Below are 21,297 nucleotides of genomic sequence, written 5' to 3' on the forward strand. Positions count from 1 at the left end.
ATTAAAAGGACAAAATTTATGTAAATATAGCATTAGCACCTTCGTTTTTCCCCAGCTACCAGTGATCAAGAAACCATTCTAATCCTTAGCCCAACGTTAGGGAAATGACGGCTGCAATCTCAGGCGATATTGCAATATCAGACATTTTAGCTTGGCCAAAAAGCCGATGCGCTGGGCTTTGTGTTACCTGGATGCAAGTTTATTTGCGCGCTTGCACGCTTACACGATCATATTTCCGTCGGGTGAGGTCGACGACTTTTAAGCGCTAAAAAGTCAGTGCCACCAGGCCCAGTGCACCAAAGCAAATAGCACACCCGCGTCGGCGCGCGCCATTAGTAACCTATGTTGGCAAAAGAGAAAACATTTCCAAAGCCGTTGCAACAGCTTCCATTGAGCGAGCGGGCGTGGTCCACTCAATGAGCTCCGCTTGCCGACCCGGTCGGTGGCGAGCATCGTTTGCTTACCGGCCGGCCTATTTGCCATGTCTGCGCGGCCCTCGTGTGCCCAATGGTCACAACAATGCAACCACACCGCCACCGCAAACAGTCGAAAGCGGTGCGCGTGGGGTGAGCCTAAATCGCCGCTAGCGGCTGGCCCTGCCGGCCCAAGCTCGCGGCTACGAGCCCAACTAGAGCCTTGGTAAGGGGGGGGGGGAGGAGGGGGCACTTCATTCACAAAGTGTCTCCTAATGGTGAAAGCCCGCTCCACGATTTCAAGGAGGGCATGATTTTGTTCGTTTATTCTTATTTTTACCTTTTTTTGTTGGAGCAGAACCCAGAAACTACTGAAAGACCAAATTATATTTGTATTCTGAAGGCAATAAACCGAAGGAAGCGGAATTTCAACGTCTGCAGGGAATAATTCGGAGACATTCTTCATTTTACAATGGTTTGGTGATTTTTTCCTGAAACGATAGAACTCAGGAGGCTTTGTCCCATTTCGTTCTGAGTTCTAGAAACATATCAAGGTTCCCCGGTAACGTAGATTGAAGACCGAAATCAGGCAAAACAAAATTGAACTTAACATGGCCAACCCATGTTCGCAAGGAAATTTTCAGCGTTTCGCCGTATTCGATTGCTGAGAAAACTGATGCACATGGTTTTGAAAGTGCGTGCTCGCAAGTCATAAAAAAACAAAAACGTAGCGTTGCGGTGTCCTTGGGCCGCGCATCGTCGGCCAAGTGGTTGATGCTAAGTGGCGGACAACGGGTAAACGAAAATGACGATGCATCAAAAAAGCCGATTTCAGATCGACAATAGGAACAGATTAGCATTTACAGTATGGCGCACTTGCGCTGGAATCTGGTGGTGAAACTGGAAAAGTGAAGGTATTATCTCTACTTTTCGATTCCTGGAAATTAGTGCCACGACAAAAACGCCTACCGACAGTGATGCTACGACATTACGTCTAATGCCAAGACTTATGCACGACATGAATGCTACGCGACAAAACTTGTACTGCAAATATTATGCTCGTCATTACTTCTACAGCAAACGCTAATGCAGTCATCACCTAAACACAACATTATTTCTACCGCAACAACATTTACGCGACATTCCGTGGTACACGACAACAAATTTGGCTTAAAAAACCTATGCTTTGTATCACCTACCAAAAAATATGTTATAACCGTTGTTTATATACGACATTACTTTTACTGCAAAGACATATACGCGATATTAGTGCTGCAGCATTGACTTGTAGTCAAACCTTTTGCTCCGTCTTTATACGGTTCCACGACCGAAATGCTAAAAAAGATAGAATTTTTTCTTCTTCTATTTTTTATACGGTTCCAGAACATCAGTGTTACAACAAAAGCTCGTACCAGGAGTGCTACGAAATTATTTCTACTGCAAAAACTCATTTGCAACATTAGTTCCACAGCAAAGGCTTGTGGTCAAGTCTTTGCTCTATTTGTATGCGGTTCATACTAGTCATGAACAGTTGTATAGGCTATTAATGAGCATAACTTTGTCGCGTATAATTTTTTGTGGCAGAATAAATGTCGTGTATAAGTATTGTCATGTATAGGCAATGACTGTATTAGTGTTTACTGTAGAAGTCATTTCATTCTTTGCTGTAGAAGTAATGACTGGTATATGTTTTTGCGGCGTGAGTTTTGCCGTGTAGTACTCCTGTCGTGTATGAGCTTTGCAGTAGAGGTGATGTAGCGTATAACTAACATTGCACTACTCCTGTCGGCAGGAGCTTTTGCCGTAGCACTAATGTTGTGACACCTCAGGCATGAATCGACACGGAACCGACTGTCCGGTACTGGTGGTACCCCTGCCTCCTCCCCCTTTCCTACGTTACTGCTTACCACCCTCAGCTGGTCCCGCCAGCCCAAGCTCACTGCCCGCGGCTTGACCAACAGGTCAGTCGGGTACGATTCCTCCGGACAGAACAGCTTAGTACTCACGCAGTTTGCCACGTGTTTGGTGGGGCTCTCCACACAGATCTCACGAGCCTTGCGCTGTCCTCATCGTCTTTCAGCACGCAAATTTGCACCTAGAGTCATAGATTGGTACGAGCTATCGGCTGTCACTGGCAGGCAGAGAGGACCACAGAGCTGTGTCGTGCCGCTCTCACGTGACCCCAGCGGCGCTGGCGGCGCGGCCCGGTCGGGGGCGACGCGCTGGCGTCCGCCGCTTGCTGGCCGCTCGGCTGGCTGCCAGACGGCGGTAATTTCTGCTCGATCGCGCCCGCTGGGCGGGCCCGTTGAAATTGCATCTGCACCACATGGAGGGGTGCCTCTTCATAACGAGCCGGACGGGGCGGCCTCTGCTGAAGCGGAGCCAGCAAAGGGAAGCGGAGCCGGGGTAGAGGCCACTGGAGACCGATGGGGAGCGCGGCGGCGCCGGCGCCCTGGGGTGACTGATGAAAGTGGGACAAGTCTGCCCGACGGAGGAAATCGAGCGCTAAAAACCCACCGGATGATCGCTTGCGAAAGACAGAATACTGGCGCCTTCTGCGATGGCATAAACTAGGAGTGTGTTTTTGTTCACTTCAACTTTTGCGGATGCGTCGACACTGGAGCAGAGAAGGCCGAACCGAACGCAGCAGCCTTCGATAGCAGCGACACGCTCAGACGTTCATGCTATATCTCACGTGCTAATGTAATACGGATCAGGTGAAGAAAATCGAGTTATCTTACACACAAATCTTGTAATATATTTTCGCTTGAAGTGTCCAGCTGCGCCAGGGACTGATGTCGCCAAACATCAATTTTACGCGATAATTAGGCGCACTACACCCATGTTGGGTTCGTTACGTTAAGGATGTCGTCATTTGATAATTGTATTAGATAAGTCTCAACCATCTTCCGGTGCTTGATGGGTCGCTTAAGGTCAGTTGGTTCAACAGCTTTTGTGAAACAAAACCCAAACTGACAGTGATGATTTGAAAGAAGCCTAGACCATAGACACCTGATAGTGCTTGCTTGGTGCCAGCCAGTCTTTGCAAAGCTGCACGTAGACATGATGTGTATTTATGAAGACAGTTAATTAACAGGAAGCTGGAATTGATAATCACTCTGCTGCATGTCACATAGCTGTGAATATCAGTCTGCCAGAGATGTAATCAGTATTCACCCAAGGAGCCAAAACAATGATCTTGGGCCAAAACTGTTGCCGTAAGTCAATCGTTAAGGTGTAATTGGTGTCATCTGGGAACACTTATGTTGTTTTATCCATCACACTCAGTTAAACAACCAGGTGATAGTGAGAGGATTTGAAAGAGGCCTAGACCATAGACACCTGAGTTCTTGAAAAGCTGGCCAAGTTTGCAATACATATGAACAACATGGGGATAACATCAGATTTGGAAGATTCGGTTTTTTCTGGTAAAGTTTTATGTGCAGGCATGCAATACATGCGATTTTATCAAATATGTTCTCCGTTAGGTTCATTTCATGCATCTTTTTTCCTTGTGATGGCAAGGTAATGCAATTGTGTTCAGAGGAGAGCAAATCTTTATTCCATGACGAGCATGTCAAACATGACGCTCTTCATGGCTCGTTTATTAGCGCGCGCCCTAGTTCGCCATATTTCATAACGCGGACTGATAGCAGGAGGGACCGATGCGACCCCTTCCCCATGGTATTTCAAAACTTAGGAAGATAGAGCCTCGCGAAAAGAAAGCCGCGGATTGGTCTCAACTAGATCTCGTAGTTGGTTAACAGGTTTATGATGTCAGATCAAAGATATGTCAAGGGTTAAATTTTCCTGAAAATGAAACCTTTCTCAGTTTTACATGCTCATATGTACAAGACTACGCCCCGCAGTGACACTAAATCCAAACAGACGTCTGCCTTGTTTAGTTCTGAATGAAATGGTGTATAGTGTTATGTGTGTTATGCATGCATTCTAATGTAAGGCTCAGTTGATGTAGCAGGGTCGGCCCGGCGCGTCCCTCGTCCGTCGATCACCGTGTCGTGTTCCTAAAAAGCCTCGCTGCTCAGAAGCCAGGTCTGCTAGGGACAGGTTTTTTGGTGTCAGAAGGTGTACAATAAATTCCTCAGAGGCTATTATAATGTGAGTGTCATGGCACAACATGCCGGAAGGGTATACTACGAACACATTGGGAGGCGATCCCCCCAGGGAGAGGGTCTAGCTGTTATTTTATAACGTTATTACCATTCCACTAAATGATATGACTCATGATATGTTAATAAAGCCTCATTAAACTCTATGGACATGACGCTTTTCTGAATTCATTCCAGAATGACATTGTGGGTAAGTGGTACATAAATAAAGACCTGAGATTATTTGTGTTAAAAAACCTTTCGTTTGGTTTCAAGACATTGCCCATACGTAGCCAGTACAAATGGTTGCAATTCCAAATATATCATTTCTGAAACTATTGAATTGTCTCTTTCCTAAGATAATACCGTATTATGTCCAGATGAAGGACTCAGTTACATGTGCCAACATGTTCAACCTTCATCTATCCACTGCCGAGAAACAATGGGCTCAGACCTCGGATGCGGCATTTTAGTGCGGGTTACCACGACTCTGGTATGGCCAGATCACCAGTGTTGCAGCTGTTACAGTCTTCCCCCTGGTCGGGTCGACAAGATGGTAGTGCCCTGGTCCAAAACCGCCACTTCATTGGCCGGACAGTCAGCAGCTTCGTTCCCATGATTGGTGCTGGTATGACCCAGTCCCCAGTGCAGAATCAGGTTATGAATGTGTGCACCAGCCCCTGTATTTGAACAGGAGGATAAGGATCAGGCCAGACGATGCGCCTGCAGCAACCGCACCTGATCTTGGGTCCACGGTGGGGCGTATCTCGTGAAAACGCTCGAGGTCCGAGGCCAGTAGATTGTACACAATCTCCAGACCTTCCAAATGACGATCAGCTCGACACGCGACCCGTTAAGGTTTTCGGACGATGTTCTCGGGCATGTCGTGCAATCGCGCCCAGACTTTCGGTATCACCTGGAGAATCCATTGAACTTGCCTTGACGAAAAAAGCGTGCCTCTAACAGTTCTGACTTTTTTCAAAAGTCACTAAGTTTAAGTTTTCAAAGCTACTGTCGTTCAGGAACACTGCACGGTGATCCACGGCTAGTTCGGGTGGCAGGTGGTAACCGAAGGTTCCGCGGACCGTGTGCGACGTGCCGACACCAGGACATTAACGGATCCCGGCATGATAACCGACGATTCCGCGGACCGTGCGCGACGTACCGACACCAGGACATTAACGGATCCCGGCATCATAAATATGTGTAGAAGCACGCCTGTTTCATTTCATGTCGCTGCGAGCATCATCTCGTACATAAGGGCAAGTTTTGTTCTGACAGTTCAATTTTCAGGACAATTTGACCTCCTGACGTGGCCCTAATAGGATCAATTATTGATCTAGTGGCATGCATCGTATTGCCAATTGTGAGATGTCGATCTCGTCACCCTGCTTTTTCCGTGAGGCCCTATCTTTGTTAGTTTGAAAACTTCAACGGAGACGCATCGACCCCTCTCCCTCCTTCGCATCAGTTCGCGCTAAGAAAAACGGCGAGACAGGGCGAGTCAAACGCCCCGGAGCCCGGCACCAGCGCGTCCCGGCCCTGCGTCGGACTTGCGGCCTCTCCTGCGTCGCCAACGCGGCTGTCCCATTGCCGAGCACCTCCTGTGCCGGACATGCAGCCCCTTCTGTGCTAGAGATCGTGACTCTCCTATGCCAGACATTATGTCTCTACTGTGCTGGACACGCCACACCTCCTGTGGCGGACGTGCAGTCCCTCCTTTGCCAGACATGCTGCCTCTTCTGCGCCGGACACGCGGTAACTCCCGTGCAGAAGATGCACTCACTCAAGCACTGGACGGCCTCTCCTGTGTCAGACACGCCGCCTCTCCCACGTCAGACACGCCACCTCTCCTGGTCGGACACACCGTCTCTCTTCGACACACGCCGCCTCTTCGGTGTCGGACACGCCGCCCCTTCTGTGTCGGACACGCCGCCTCTTCTGTGTCGGACACGCCGCCTCTCCTACGTCGGATGCGCTGCCTCTCCTGTGTCGGACACGCCGCCTCTCCCTACGCCGAAAACACAGGAGAGTGTTTCCGTCTGGACAGAAAAGCTCTCCTAATGCTGGACGGCTGCTCCTAAGTCGGACGTGCGGCCTGTCATGTTCCGGCACGTGACCGGTCCAATGCCGGACCCGATGGAGACACGAAGGCAAGTTTGTGCCTAGTGTACTTGTGTTAGAGGCATATACTCGAAATTCGATAGCTTATGCTGCTTCGCATGTACACGCATAACTTTCACTCGAGCCGTCATAGTCTGCGGAAAACAACTGAACTCTCAGAGAGGCAAAAGCATACGGTCATCTGGCAAAATGTTTTCCGATTGTCCTCGTGAACTCACTGGTACTTATTTTCACAACAGCATGGTTGATACTGCAATTTAGTGCAAATGGCGCACAGTTAGTAGTGGCATGAAAAGTGCAGCACATATGTACGTTGAAGGCGTTCCCGCGCGTTTTAATCGTCGACCGTTAAACGTAATATTCCATGCTGTTCCGCTGGACTTACCTTGAATGAAAAAATTCAACAAGTGCTACGGGCAAATTAGTTTAGGCGTCTCCTCAGAGCTAAACGCTCGTCGAGTGAAGCCATAAACCGGGACTGGCCAAAACTTTAGCGTCAGATGTGGTGTGAGGGCCCGATTTGACATTGCGCGGAGGCCACTCAGATATACGATCAAATCATGGCCCACGCCTAAAATATGTCGCTCCCAAAACCGGTTCGTACCAGTACTGCACGGCACCAAAACTGGCGGCTATAACAAGACGTGTCATCGATTTCAGATCACGTCGTTTGCTAATCGCCGTCGGTCTCCTGAATGCCTGTGCTGCAGCCATTCGCCCATCGCTGACCCTCACGGCAGCGTCGATGATCCATTCACACCGGCATCTGTGTGCATACCGTTGAATGTATAAGTCGTGGGAAGTTAGTGAGAAGTTAATAGGTAAGATAGCGAGAAACCTTAAAACGAAAGAAAACTAGACATCACACCGAGCGTTTTGGCTCGCCGGGACACATCCAGAGATGCTATGAGTTGGTAAAATTGCCGCTATTTACCTGATTAAGGGTTAAAGTAACCCAAGCGGCAAGACGCCATAAAGCGCAAAAAAGCCTGAGTCACCCACGTGTCCTGCCAACCAATCTTGACTGAATTGCTTGGCTAAGCTGATTATTAAACATCTGACTTCTCAGCACTGTTTGGTTTCATATCCTGTTGGATGTTAGTGCAGTGTGTGGCATAATGTATCCCTAAAATCCAGATTAAGATATCGCTGGTTTTTGTCAGGAGCAAGACCCTAGCAGCACTTGCTGCTGTGCTCCGATCCCGCTGACCTTCGCTGTTTGCCTATAGCTTGCTCAGGGACAAGGACGGCGCATGTTACGGGGTTATCGCGCATGCTCAACCTTCGGACTGCTTATGGTCTTCAAGCTGACTATGACTTCCAGCTCTAGACACATGACATGACAGCTGTTATGATAGGTTCAGCCTGGGAAAGCCAATGCGTGTTTTTACGTTCCTGGGACTGACCGCCCTACAGTTCGGTTCTTTGCACTAAGAATTGGGGATTACCGTCACACGAGGAGAGTCTGTGTTTAACGCCATAGGAGAGAAATCAAGGCCAGGACATGTTGAAACATTGAAATCAAGTGACAATAGCCTGAGACTTGTATATATCAGACTTGTAAATATATATATATATATATATATATATATATATATATATATATATATATAGTGACCGAACTGCGTGGTCAAGCCCTGACACGATGTTTGTAATACAGGCATTTCGGTCAAATATTGCATTGCAAGACACAGGGTCAACGTCTGGAGAAAGGCAAAGCAAATGGAGAAAAATGTCAGTGATAAATACGCGGCCCCGCTTACATTTCTAACGAAGTAGCGGATACCCAAAATGAATACTCGAGCCTATTGACACGGATTTCGGGAGAGCTGCTCTTAATGATAGACTACATTGGACTAAACTGACTAGGTTGGACTCGTCCAATAAGTTGGCCTGCTCCCTAAAAAACACTATCTGTTAGCGTGTGGCGCTTACGTTCTGAAGACGCATTATGTTGTACAACTAGTGCGGCAAAGGGCCTGTTACCAAGACCCAGCGACACGGGCTGCCATATGCCCACACAAATGTTTGTTTAATGTTTTGGGATAGTGTCATATATTGAAAGTTGATCCTCGCGCTGATTCGCCGTTTGTCAACGCAAATTAATGGGGGGGGGGGGGGGGATGATGCAACCCTCCTTGCCGTTTCCAAACTAAGTAAAATACGGCTTAGCGGAAAACACCAATGAATTGGTGTGGAGGGGGGGGGGATGGATTCCTGGGGTGGGGTGTGCGTACGCTGCTCCGCTGCTGGGCCGCCGGTGGATGTTTGTGCGCCGCTGGCTGCTGCTGTCGCGCCTCCCCATAAGAACGAATTTACACTGACGGGCCCAATGGTCAGCATACGAGCCAGATGATGTTAGCGCACGACTTGGCACGTTGTGACTCCAGTTCACCCAAAGCCAACACACACCCATGTGAACCACAGAGCTAGGATGAAGTGGATGACCGGGGCATTGGCGGGATGGTCAGGCACCATGAACGGCTGTCTCACCGTGCATGGCTGTGCGCCCTTAACCACAGTGCCCCACCTCCACTTTTCAGCTGACCGTAATATTTAAACGGGGCAAAAGAGAAGCCAGATGCTCTGACAGTATGCCCAATTTGGCAGGGATCCCACGCAATCGACGAATTGTATTGGCAAGGGCCCGCTGAATAACAACGTTGGGAGCCCTTCGGCCTGAGCCAATTCACACACTTCATGTATTCGGCACCCCACCACACTATCCAAAGCATAGACATCCGCTGGTACCACTCACCCCACCCATTCTTGGCTCGCACACAGCTGACAGCGCCCCCCCCCCCCCCCCGTTTTATACAGAGTCTTAGCATTATAACTGGCCCGTCTGTGCGAATCCTCGTTGACCTAAGTAAACTTTTATTGACGGGTTTCAAACACCCAGTGAAACCACGTGCATGCGCTATTTAAAACACATCAAGTTACTTTATCAGCCTGGCACTGATGCAGATACGGGCCGGCATCAGCTGTCCGAAGCCTGGCACTGATGCAGATACGGGCCGGCATCAGCTGTCCGAAGCTGGACGACGACTGGCCCCCTCGGCTGTCAGAAGCTGGACGACGACTTGCCCCCTCGGCTGCCCTCCAGGCTCCCTATTCGGACGACGCTCCCCACGTCTCGTCCACGCTTGGGCGGCCCACCATTCCTTTGGCCACGCCCACTGTTCGCAGCTTTCCGCTGCCTCGCACGCGCCTTGAGCAGCGCTTCGTCCAGCACGGAGAAGCCGCCTCCGGCGCTTCTGCGCCATTGCCTCCCGCCTGCCGGAGTGAGATTTGCAAGGCGCTGCTCTACGGCGCGTCGCTTAGAGGTCTCGGGGTAGACAGCGCTCCGCTGGGATGGTGCAGCCCCTCGGCAGACAGCGAGCGCCCGGCGTGACCTGCGTTCACGTGCTTCGGTGTCCGCGCCGGCGCGCTCCGGGGACTCGGCCTGACGATCCTGTCCGTCCTCTCCGTTCCTTGTCGCTCATGAGCGTCAGCGTCGGCAGCGGGACCTTTATCTCTCCCGAACATCCCGCCATCAAGAGCCCACAAGGCCTGGCGTACACCACGTCGGGAGAGAATAGGCTGTGTTCCGTTCTCTACCAAGGTATTCTAAACAACGGATAGGCCCAGTAACAGCCGTGCGTAATCCTGCACCCCGGACAGTCCCAATTGGTCCTTGGCCACGAATGACTTTTGCCTCTTTATGCCGTCGCGCCTGAAGTCGAGTAAGAGACAGCGAAACGAGCTGACAGTCTTTTAGCTGAAAAGAGAGAGCAAGACTGCGTGTTCGGGTCGTGCTACCCAAAAACATACATCTGTGTAAAATCAGGACCGTGGTCGTCTGGCTCCTCAGCCCCGCCGTAGTCAGCTCGTGCCGCTCGAGCGCGTTCCATGTCTATCATCCTTCGGTTATGGTTCATACATGATTCGATCTCCGAGAAAGGACGGCATCTTACGTATCGGACGAAAGCCTGACTGTCCGGCGGGAGCTGGCTCCGTCGATTCCAAAGCAAGTGCTCCGCTTGAACAAGACAATCAAAACTAAAAAACAAAACAAACAGAAAACCAAAATGCACGCGCACAAATGTCATGCAATTTAATGTGTCATATCAGTATGGCTATGGCCATGTCAGTTAATAAATCGGGCCGGACAAGCGATAACGTAAAGGGAAAAGGTAGCGCGCGTGATGAGATCCGCGCGGGCGCGTTGAATGGAGCTCGGCAAGGGTCCGGCCGCCCCGAGCAATTAAAAAGAACCAAGGGAACAAAACGAACGTCCAGCTAGCCCACAGCCTAGCGCCATAGCCAAAGGAGACCTTCGGGAATATGCAGGTGTGGCCAGTAAATCGCGCCAGGCCGCGACACGGGACCGGCGAGGGCCGCATGACGAGCCGCTGCGTCTCCACATGGCCACCTTCAACGACAAAATCAAAATATACTCGGCGCCGGCTAACGAGCGTGCCGCCGCGCTGAAGCGCACGTCACCGGTCTGTAACACCATGCCCACCCACGCCGGGCGCGAGTGCCCCCCCACGGTCTGGGCAGATCAATTCCAGCCTCACTTCTATGCTAAACTATTAAAACACTGACCGTCACCTATGTTTACAAAACTCCCTCTCATATCTTGACACACCAGTTCGTCGCTTCACGCGCGCCCAGCACCGAACCACGTGACACATCCCTCCCACACGCCGTTAATTATGGGAGTACACACGAGACATATCCCCTAACCGGGGCGACCATGTGGCCAGTACGAGACACATTCCCTAACCGGGGCGACCATGTGGCCAGTACGAGACACATTCCCTAACCGGGGTGACCATGTGGCCAGTACGAGACACATTCCCTAACCGGGGCGACCATGTGGCCAGTACGAGACACATTCCCTAACCGGGGCGACCATGTGGCCAGTACGAGACACATTCCCTAACCGGGGCGACCATGTGGCCAGTACGAGACACATTCCCTAACCGGGGTGACCATGTGGCCAGTACGAGACACATTCCCTAACCGGGGCGACCATGTGGCCAGTACGAGACACATCACCTGACCGGGGTGACCATGTGGCCAGTACGAGACACATCACCACCTGACCGGGGGCGACCATGTGGCCAGTACGAGACACATTCCCTAACCGGGCGACATGTGGCCAGTACGAGACATATTCCCTAACCGGGTGACCATGTGGCCAGTACGAGACACATTGCCTAACCGGGGCGACCATGTGGCCAGTACGAGACCACATTCCCTAACCGGGGCGACCATGTGGCCAGTACGAGACATATCCCCTAACCGGGGCGACCATGTGGCCAGTACGAGACACATTCCCTAACCGGGGCGACCATGTGGCCAGTACGAGACACATCACCTGACCGGGGCGACCATGTGGCCAGTGACCCTCCCCCTTTCGAAGAGGGACTTGAAAATCACGGTTTTAATGTGGACGTCCTGGTACCAGAAAGTTTGGAAGAATATTTGGAGCATGCCGGAAGATTTGCTGTACCAAATGGTTGATCCATTTAGCCCGAGCCGCGAGGCATGTGACATGTTCCTTTCCATAATGTTCAGCGTCAAGCCCATGTTGCCGCTCCTCCTCCATCCACTTATCTTGAAACGTTAGAGTCATTCAGCAATTTTAAGCGCTATGTTCGTGATCAGTGCTCAGAAATTTGTCATAGCTGTTTACGTTGATCAGCTGAAACATGACCAAGGCGTTGACCATGAAGTGTTGAACAATACTGGACAGCACATGACCAATGTGTTGTCCAGTGTTGTCCAACCAATGTACAAGACGAAAATGTGATAGTTCCCAAAGATACCATTGAAATTAAATAAGCTGGTTGTGCATAAACGCATCTTTGTACTGCACCGCAACAACATATTCCAACCATATAATCTGGTTTGCTAACGTCTGATTCGCGATTGTCTTACACGCGATGGGATGTGATAGGAATGACCCTCGTAGTCAGCGCGGGATAAAACCCGAACAAACAACAATAAAAACAATGACATGAATTAGTGAAGACAGCTTGTGCATGACCCTTAAGCCATACGTTTTCCCGAAAAATCGGTGATAGTAACGCATTTAGTACCACCACCGAGCGATTCTGTGTCCGTCAACTTGAACCGAGATCAATCTACTGAGGGCAATTGAGGGCCGCATGGCTAAAAACAACGTGAGCTAGTTGGCCATGGAAGCTGAGCGGTAAGGAGTAGGCCATGGTGAGCTGCTGACGCCGTGCGTAGGCCGTGGTGAGTTGTTGACTGGCCTGAACAGCTGGCTGGTTAACGACTGATCCTGACAAGATGGATGGTTTACTGAGTGATTCCGCCAGCTAGTTGGTTTACTGACTGACCCCGGGAGCTGGATGGTGACCTGACCGGTTTACTGGCTGGTTTACTGACTGATTCCGCCAGTTAGCTGGTTTATTGGCTGACCCTGGGAGCTGGATGGTGACCTGACTGGTTTACTGGCTGGTTTACTGATTGATCCCGGCAGCTGGCTGGTTTATTGGCTGACCCTGGGAGCTGGATGGTGACCTGACTGACCTTGCACGTCGACGCAGCCCATCTGGCTGCGCATCGGTTTGGTGTTGAGCTGGCACATGTAGCAGCCGTGGTCGGACTTCTTCAGCTGCCGTATGTGGATGCTCCAGGTGTGCTGCAGGTCGTGGCTGATGCTGATGCGCGGGTTGTTGGTCACCACCAGGTCGTACACGGTAAGGATGGTGCGTGTGTCCGACTTCATCCAGCCCACCTGCCGCCGCACGAGCCGGCCATGAGGGCAGTCAGTGCCGGGACAAAACGGACACGGACAGTCAATGTAGGGACAGAGCGGACACTGACAGTCAATGTAGGGGCAGAGCGGACGCGGACAGTCTATGTAGGGACAGAGCGGACACTGACAGTCAATGTAGAGGCAGAGCGGACGCGGACAGTTAATGTAGGGGCAGAGCGGACACGGAAGTCAATGTAGAGGCAGAGCGGACACGGTAGTCAATGTCGGGGCAGAGCGGACACGAGTAGTCAGTTCCGGGGTTGATCGGGCACGGGCAGTCCGTACCGCGGCAGAGCGGACACGGGTAGTCAATGTCGGGGTAGAGCGGACACGGGTAGTCAGTTCCGGGGTTGATCAGGCACGGGCAGTCTGTACCGCGGCAGGGCGGACCAGGGCAGTCAGCACAGGGGTAAGGCGGACACGGGTAGTCGGTTGCAGGGCAGAGCGGGCAAGACCAATCTGTACCGGGGTAGACAACATATTCTTGTGAAATTTCAGGCAAGATGGCTCTGTAGGTCTGGTAAAGCTAGATGGCACAACAATATACAAAATATGAAAATTATTCAGCATACCACACTTGGAACAACCTTTGCCTATGAGCTCGCTTTCTTGCTGCCTGCAAAGGCGTTGCCGCCCGTGAGTCATCACCATCACGTCAGCTGCCAATTACCGTTAACTGGAGTTCAGCAGCCACACAGCTTAAGCACGCATATACCTCGGCCTAACGCAGCCAAATATACCCTGAACGCTACAGTGTGACCATAGACAACACGCATTGCAGTTGCAGACTTATCACAATAGCCCTCTCCCGGGATAGGGGATCGGTGCAACCAGAATGCGAATGCAACCAATGCAACTAATGTATTTTGTGTGCATCCCGAACCATCTGGAGGAGCATAACAAGATTTGGAAAACCTGGGTAGAAACCTCCGTGCGCCTGTTCTGAGTGTCAATTACATATTAGGCCATACTGTCCATGCATGGTTTCGATTGCAATGGTATGCGCACTGAAAAGTGGAAAGCCGGCTGCTCTGCGAGGTATTTCGACACAGACATGTGCTAGGATCCTGATAACACATATTAAATCTGCAAGAATCCTGTAATTAAAGTTTCAAAAGATCCAGGGTGCTGGAAGATAGCCTTGAGATGGTAAAGCTCCCGTGCAATGTAACGCATGCTAATTATTAAGGGAGATTTAGATGACATTGCGATAATTGCAAAAGTGATATTCGTTACAAAAATGGTATTCTTAATGAATTTTCGGTCACGAGCTTTGCCCACGGAATCAAAGTCAAAATATAGAGCGGACATCGTGTGCTAGCCAGTTCCGACAACGCTTTTCCCAGCATACACGTGATCAAATGGCGCCCATTTTTCACACTAACCGAACAAAACACTGTAAATCACACGCAACAAATTGCACTAGCCTTGCATAGATAAAACCAAATAACTCTACACGATGAAATGTCTCTGTTAAGTAGGGGATTGTTTCAGGTAGAGCATTTTGATAATTTCCCATATTCGGCGATGGGGGATCTTGTTTTTTTTTTGCGTAATTTAAGCAGACATGGGATACTTATTGTGCCGCATCTCATCATCGGTGTACAGAAAAAAACGTCATCACCAATTACGGGCTCAGGAGATTTTTTGCGCCTAGGACATTGTCGTTAAACGGTAGCCGACTGTGTCTTTTTGATTCACCAATATACGATACACTTTCGCCACTACCCTCGCCTTAAACACGTCATCCAATACACAACACCAGACGTTAAAAAATTATCTTTCAAACCCGACATGCATGTATTACCAAATATTTACCGGATGGGCATACCGGTTGCGAGAAAGCCGACTAAACTATATTGCGTTTAAAAGCATTCTGGTTTTGTCAAGCTATACGAAAATTTAACACTGATTGTGGCAGCCGATCTTATCTTTACACACAAAGTTTCATCCATATGAGGTAACGTAAGAAAGCCGACCAGGTCTCGATCTCGGTCGTGCTCATGGTGTTCCTGCTGATGTTGAGGTCAATGTTTTTACGTTGATGATGATGATCCCGCTGCTGTTGTTTTTCACGGCGTCGTTGATCCAGTCGATGTTGCATGCCTTCTCGAGAAGCCACACGACACCGACCCCTGATTCGTGATCCAGAAGTCAAATCATGGTCAACATCTTGATTTATTGTAGTCTGTTCGGTCAAAGTAAAGGAAGCGTGAGCCATTTGACCATGTGTGTGCTGGGGTAAAAACGATGTCAGCGCTGGCTAGCATTTAATGTCCGCTCTATACTTGAACTTTTCGATTCTGTGACCAACGTCTGTGACCGAAACACTATTGAATATACAACTCACTTACAGGGGGTGTTCAACATTTGTATCGAGCTTTGAACTGAACTAGCCATCGCGGAATATCCATTTGTCCACTTCACAGCTTTCCCCTTCTAAAGAACTAAACCTCTCAAGTTTCTGAGCTATACGCCCGAGAAGACGTGCGGGCTTTTTCGGGGAGACTATTTTAAGGTCACCCGAGCATCCATAACGCCACATTAATGTCATTCAAATCCTGTCATTCAATTAGCCATGCGACGATCAAGGCCAATAAAAATATAGCCGTAGAGTCGTTCATAGCTGGCGCTCGTGAGCGCGATTTTCAGACATTGTCTATTGGCTCTTAACCGACGCTGTGCAAAGTACGATGACGTAATCAAACAATGATGTATTGAGGAGCATGTCTACTGAACAGAGAAACTGCACTGTCTAAAACATTCCTTTCCACTTGAAAGTATGCCGGTGTTTGTAAGGGAGCTTATTTCATCATATCTGATGCTTGATTCAATATCTTAAAATGTGAAGCGTAACTGTCCCTGTCCCTGTAACGAATATTAAGTATCTTGTTATCGTAAGGAGGTCATGTTAATTTCCTTCCACTAATTTCCTAGAACTGAAATATATTCAAACACATTTCCAGACAAGATCAAGATCCGGGATATCCACGGGCAGAGCATGAAAAGAGATCCCTGATGCCAGATAGTCTGTTAGCATTGTAAAATGATTGTTGGACACTTCGAAAATCTTACCTCCAGGACTCAAGGATCTGATGTCAGGATCCATTCCCGTATTCTTTTGTTCAAACACAATTTCTTCGTGTGACGCATTTAATCGGTCTAAGCCCATAAGCCTTTTGCCAGATTATCGGTTACTCGAATACCAGATATGAACACTGTGCCTTTGTGGGGTATCAAGTACCATACCTTTCGTTGCATGCATTTTGGAAGCACTTGGTTGTCAAAGCAAATTAAATATACCGTACGCTGTGGGCTGCAGTCTCAAACTAAAATAAATTCAAAAGCAAGCCGCAAAGTTTGCTACCGGCAGACGTGGCCTCTTCAGGTCAGTTTGAAAACTGGTGGTTTATGGTGACACATAGAGTGTAACTCAAAGCTTAACAAAAATCAAAACCGTGGGACGTCTATGGGGGCAAAACGGGACAATCTGTCCTGTCCGCATATCGACATATCTCGTGATGTCACTGTGCAGTTACACTGAACACTCGTCCCACATGTTTCGACCCGACATTGGCGCATGATCCTCACTGTGGACCCTCAGACACTGCCGGTACAATGTTGGCGTATGCTTGTTCTCATAACGTTCCACGTTCCGGAATCGTATTAGGTTTTGGACTATGTAATATGGTCCCCCCCCAAAAAAAAAACTTTAAAGTCACCTGCAGAGGCTATGTCTGTCAAATATAGTGAGCTTTACGGCTTAGTTTTTTTCCATTTCTATGAGTTTAAGACTGTGTTGATCAGTGTACGGTATTTATCAAAAGATATGAACAGTCTCCAAAGGATCTGCTGTCGATAAAACAAACTCAAAAAGCCATAACTTAACACACCTGTATTTGGCGAGCCATCATCACGGCTATGGGTATAAACTCCAGTATTGAATAGGCTCAACAGTGCTCAGTCAGTAAAAGCTCGATAGCTTAATACTGATCAGCTTTACATTGCACACAAGGATGCATGTTGCCTTGACATGTTTGGGTGCAGCGAGGAATTGATAGCTGATCTTTCCAGACCGTTTCCGATGGATGTTGCCTCGATGTGTTCGAGAGCAGTGGAGAATCGATAGCTGATCTTTCCAGACCGTGTCCGATGGATGTTGCCCTCGACGTGTTCGGGAGCAGTGGGGAATCGATAGCTGACCTTTCCAGACCGTCTCCGACGGATGTTGCCTCGATGTGTTCGGGAGCAGTGGGGAATTGATAGCTGATATTTCCAGACCGTTTTCGGTCGCGGACAATTAAAGAATAATGCTATTTCCCACATACTGCTGACTGCTGTGCTTGGTAATGGAATGCACGCTTTACATTCAGTGTACATATACATGTACCTGCTGATTTTCAGATGCGTGTTAAAAAAACTGAGTCCTACGATGTTTAGCATTCACCGTCAGCACTTCACTCATTACGAAAAACCGACGTTGTATTCTCGACGGTGTGCTCACTTGATGCTGAAGCGATGTCAAATTGCGTTCCAATTTCCCATTGTCGTAAAGTCTTGCGCTTCAAATTGAAAGCGGGCTTTACATCTGTAGCCGCCCGAAATCGCCTTCGAGGTCAAGAATCCAATACCCGTGCTCGGCCATTCGGGTCGGGAAAAGAATTAGACTGCACCCCTGACAGGCGTCGGCTGGATTCGACCAGCAGGATGCGTCTGACGGCTGCTAGTCGGTGCAAGGGCCGCCGGCACCACGGACTGCTGCGCCAGCAGGGCCGCCGATCGCCACGAGACAGACAATTAGAATGCACCAGCCATCGCCTCAAACGTGAAGAAGGAACGCCCCAGTGGAGACCAGTTCATGGACCAACCTGGAACGGACCAAGCGCCATTCGGCGGCCAGAAGGCGCAAAGCATTCGCTAGTTTTAAACTGCATTAGTTATTACGAAAATATTTGCAGTGGCCTCATGAGCAGAGGGGGTAGAACTGAGCCGTCCGGCTGCTCTCATCAGCCGCTCGGGTCCGTGGGAAGAGGGGGTGGGGGTGTCTTGATGGTATTTTTGGACGGGACGAACTCGAATCCCGATTGCATTACGACGCCTAGGCGCTAATGTGGGCGAACGCAGTCGTGGACGCTCCTGAAAAGGGGCGTGACGACGTGCCTCGCGTTCATTAAAAAACAATATATGAGGTCGAGCCAAACATCTGGTTGCATGAGTAGTGCGACTTTATACAGTTGTGTGCCTTTGGGGTTTGATGATGCACTCAGATGTTCAGGCTACATGGTGTCGCCTGCTTCTCATCCTGGCAAGACAAGCAGACACCGTGGGGAATCGAACCCATGCTTCTGTTCCCCAGACGCGCAGCTTAACCGCTACAATGTGGGCGCCAGCTAGACCGAGTTAACTCGGCAGTTAGCTCAGACCAGTCAAATGGGAGCATTCCGATCTGGTTAGGGTGTTTTCTGAACATACAGACTTCGGACTAGTCAGACGGCCCCTGATCAGTCCCTCCGGACCCTTCACAGATGACAGCCGCGTGTTCTCCCTCAGCGGTCCTAGAACTACAACCGAAAGGGGAAGCGAGAGGGGAATATGTCGGCACAACTTTTAGGGTGAATTTTCCCATGGAAGGAGCCCGTTCTGTCCGTTCATTTGTAGAATATGATCCCGACGGAGCCTCACAAGATTTGTTTTGACGTCTCAGAGACCCTCTTCATAGCTTCCTCGTACATCACATGTTGCCGCATCAATATTAGAGTACTTTTCTAACCGTAAGAATCCTCCCATACTGATATTCCTTAAAAGAGAGTACGCAAATTTCACGTTCATATCTTGATCGTACATGACGTGCTGTCGCACCAAAATAAGAGTACTTTTACCAGAGCAAAACTCCTCCTATACTAATATTTCGTAAAAGATGATACACAAATCTCATGCAGGCTGACGTTAATGCCGTTCTCCCTTCGTGGCCGTAAGTTGCATAATTCTCAAAATTTTATCAGGGGCCTCTGAGGCTCTCTCCTCGGAGGACGAATGAGAAACGTCCCTAGGATTAGGTTAAGGGCACCCCTTGAAGGGAACGTTTTCGACTTAATACAGTGGTTGGATATCTACTCCAGGTCATATAATTTCTAACGTTTAAAAAACAGACAAAATCTGCTGGGCTTGAAAGCAATTACCACGGGGATATGAAATGAGCCGTCACGCATCTCTATAGGGTTTTGACACAGATAGGACGTTTGCATGATCATTTCCGGCATTTTACAGCCACGTACTTGTATCAAATCATGATTTCCCCAGATCAAACACAAGACTTTCTTCAATATGCCAAGCGCATTTGTAACAGCTATTCTGAACAGGATCAGATAAGCGGAATGATAGACCCAAATCAGTGTTCTAACGCAGTAATAGCATTCGGGTAATAAATCAAAACGGCAGAATGAACCCTTGGTATCTCACTGGGGCCGGAACAATTCATAACAATGGAACTGAAATTTCTTCTCCGCGACTGGTGAAAAATTGGCACTGTTGTGGCCCCCTAAAAGCATGTTTTGGTTCGGTAGGTGTCCAGCATAACAGTGCATGTGACATCACCTTTCATTCAGGTCCTTGCCTGTTGGTGCTACCTGGACAGCTATATTGCTTCACTCACGCACGATGTGCGTAAATCGTGATTTCCTTGAGAGCCTCGCCTTTACCCTTTGGGAGGAGATTCCTCCCACAACTACGGCAGGGAAGTCTGGCGTGGGAAGACTGCAACCGCCACCGAGCAGGTTATTCAAAAGGTGGCTGGGAACGGACACGTTAGTGGTCGAAGAGTTACGGCGTGTTGCAGTCTGATGTATTGGGACTGAATCTATTTTAAGTAGGTGTGCTATTTCCAGCCCGTTTTAGCTGAGAAAGGAGTGTGTGCATTGCTAAGCCGTTACTCTGTTGAACCATATGCCCTCACTTTCCGATCGCCCCCCCCCCCCCCCAAATGAAAAGTACTCCCTCTAAAAAACAACAGTGGCAAGGAACAAGAATCTGTTGTAGAACCCCTGACATAGGAGGAACGCGAATGTCCCCTGGCGTGGTGCAAAACATGACGCGCGTCCGGGCAGCGGCGATTCCGGCTCGGGGCGCCGCGTCGTCCTTCGCGCCCCCGCGGGTCTGTCTCAGAGGCGCTTTCTTCTCCGACAGCCAACCGCCGGTCATTTCCTGGCCACACCCTTGAGTGGGATCTGTTATACTGCCGATCGGTCGAGCGAGCAAGGCTGGCGTGACAATCGGGCTCAACGCAGCTATAAGCGGTTTTGGAAGTAAGCGTCAGCAGAAATAAGTGACAACATACTGCAGCCGCCACTCTTGCTGTCCAATTATGCTAGCCACCCGCCGATTTTGTGCATTTGTTGGCCTCGACTTGGGTGGGAGGCAAAGTCATAACTACGGAGGGGTTTCCGCGTAGTAAGCATGTTGCTCACTGTTAACAGCATCGGTACAAACGCCTGCTCATCACTGGCAGCTGCTGATGCTTGATCTCGCTTCAAAAATAGAAAGACTACGAAAAGCACAATGCACAGTGCACAGCTGTGCCTATCTAGCTTGTACCAAAAATGAAAAACACGTTTATGGGTAAGGTGAGATGTGTGAAGCTGTCAAAAGACAGAAACGGTGCAGGTTTTTGGCAGAACCAGGGCAAGAGAGAGGGACAAGAAAGAAGAAAGAGAGAAAGCGAGAATAGAGAGAGGGGGGGGGGGGGAAGAGTGAGAGAAAAAGAGGAAGGAAGAAAGAGGGAAGAAGAGAGTTTTTAACACTTACTTGTGCCTATATCAAGCATCCTATTGTTAGTTTCACGTAAACCTGACATTAAAGTGCAGAATTTACAACATTT

The 21,297-nt window shown here is 49.4% G+C and overlaps 1 protein-coding gene across 1 annotated transcript in view; it reads right to left on the reverse strand.

The window, feature by feature from the left end:
- Positions 1 to 21,243, reverse strand: part of LOC119094207 (lachesin-like) — a 31,301-nt gene extending 10,058 nt beyond the window's left edge. Inside the window, exons 1-3 of the mRNA XM_037217283.1 lie at positions 21,225 to 21,243; positions 13,636 to 13,793; positions 13,196 to 13,403 (exon numbers count right to left, since the gene is read on the reverse strand). Of these exons, the coding sequence (XP_037073178.1) occupies positions 13,196 to 13,403; positions 13,636 to 13,793; positions 21,225 to 21,243 (385 nt within the window). The remainder of the gene's footprint in view (positions 1 to 13,195; positions 13,404 to 13,635; positions 13,794 to 21,224) is intronic.
- Positions 21,244 to 21,297: the final 54 nt, after the last annotated feature.

This window comes from Pollicipes pollicipes, unplaced genomic scaffold (genome assembly GCF_011947565.3).
Source record: "Pollicipes pollicipes isolate AB1234 unplaced genomic scaffold, Ppol_2.1 Scaffold_4002;HRSCAF=4701_pilon_pilon_pilon, whole genome shotgun sequence".
NCBI lineage: Eukaryota > Metazoa > Arthropoda > Thecostraca > Pollicipedomorpha > Pollicipedidae > Pollicipes > Pollicipes pollicipes.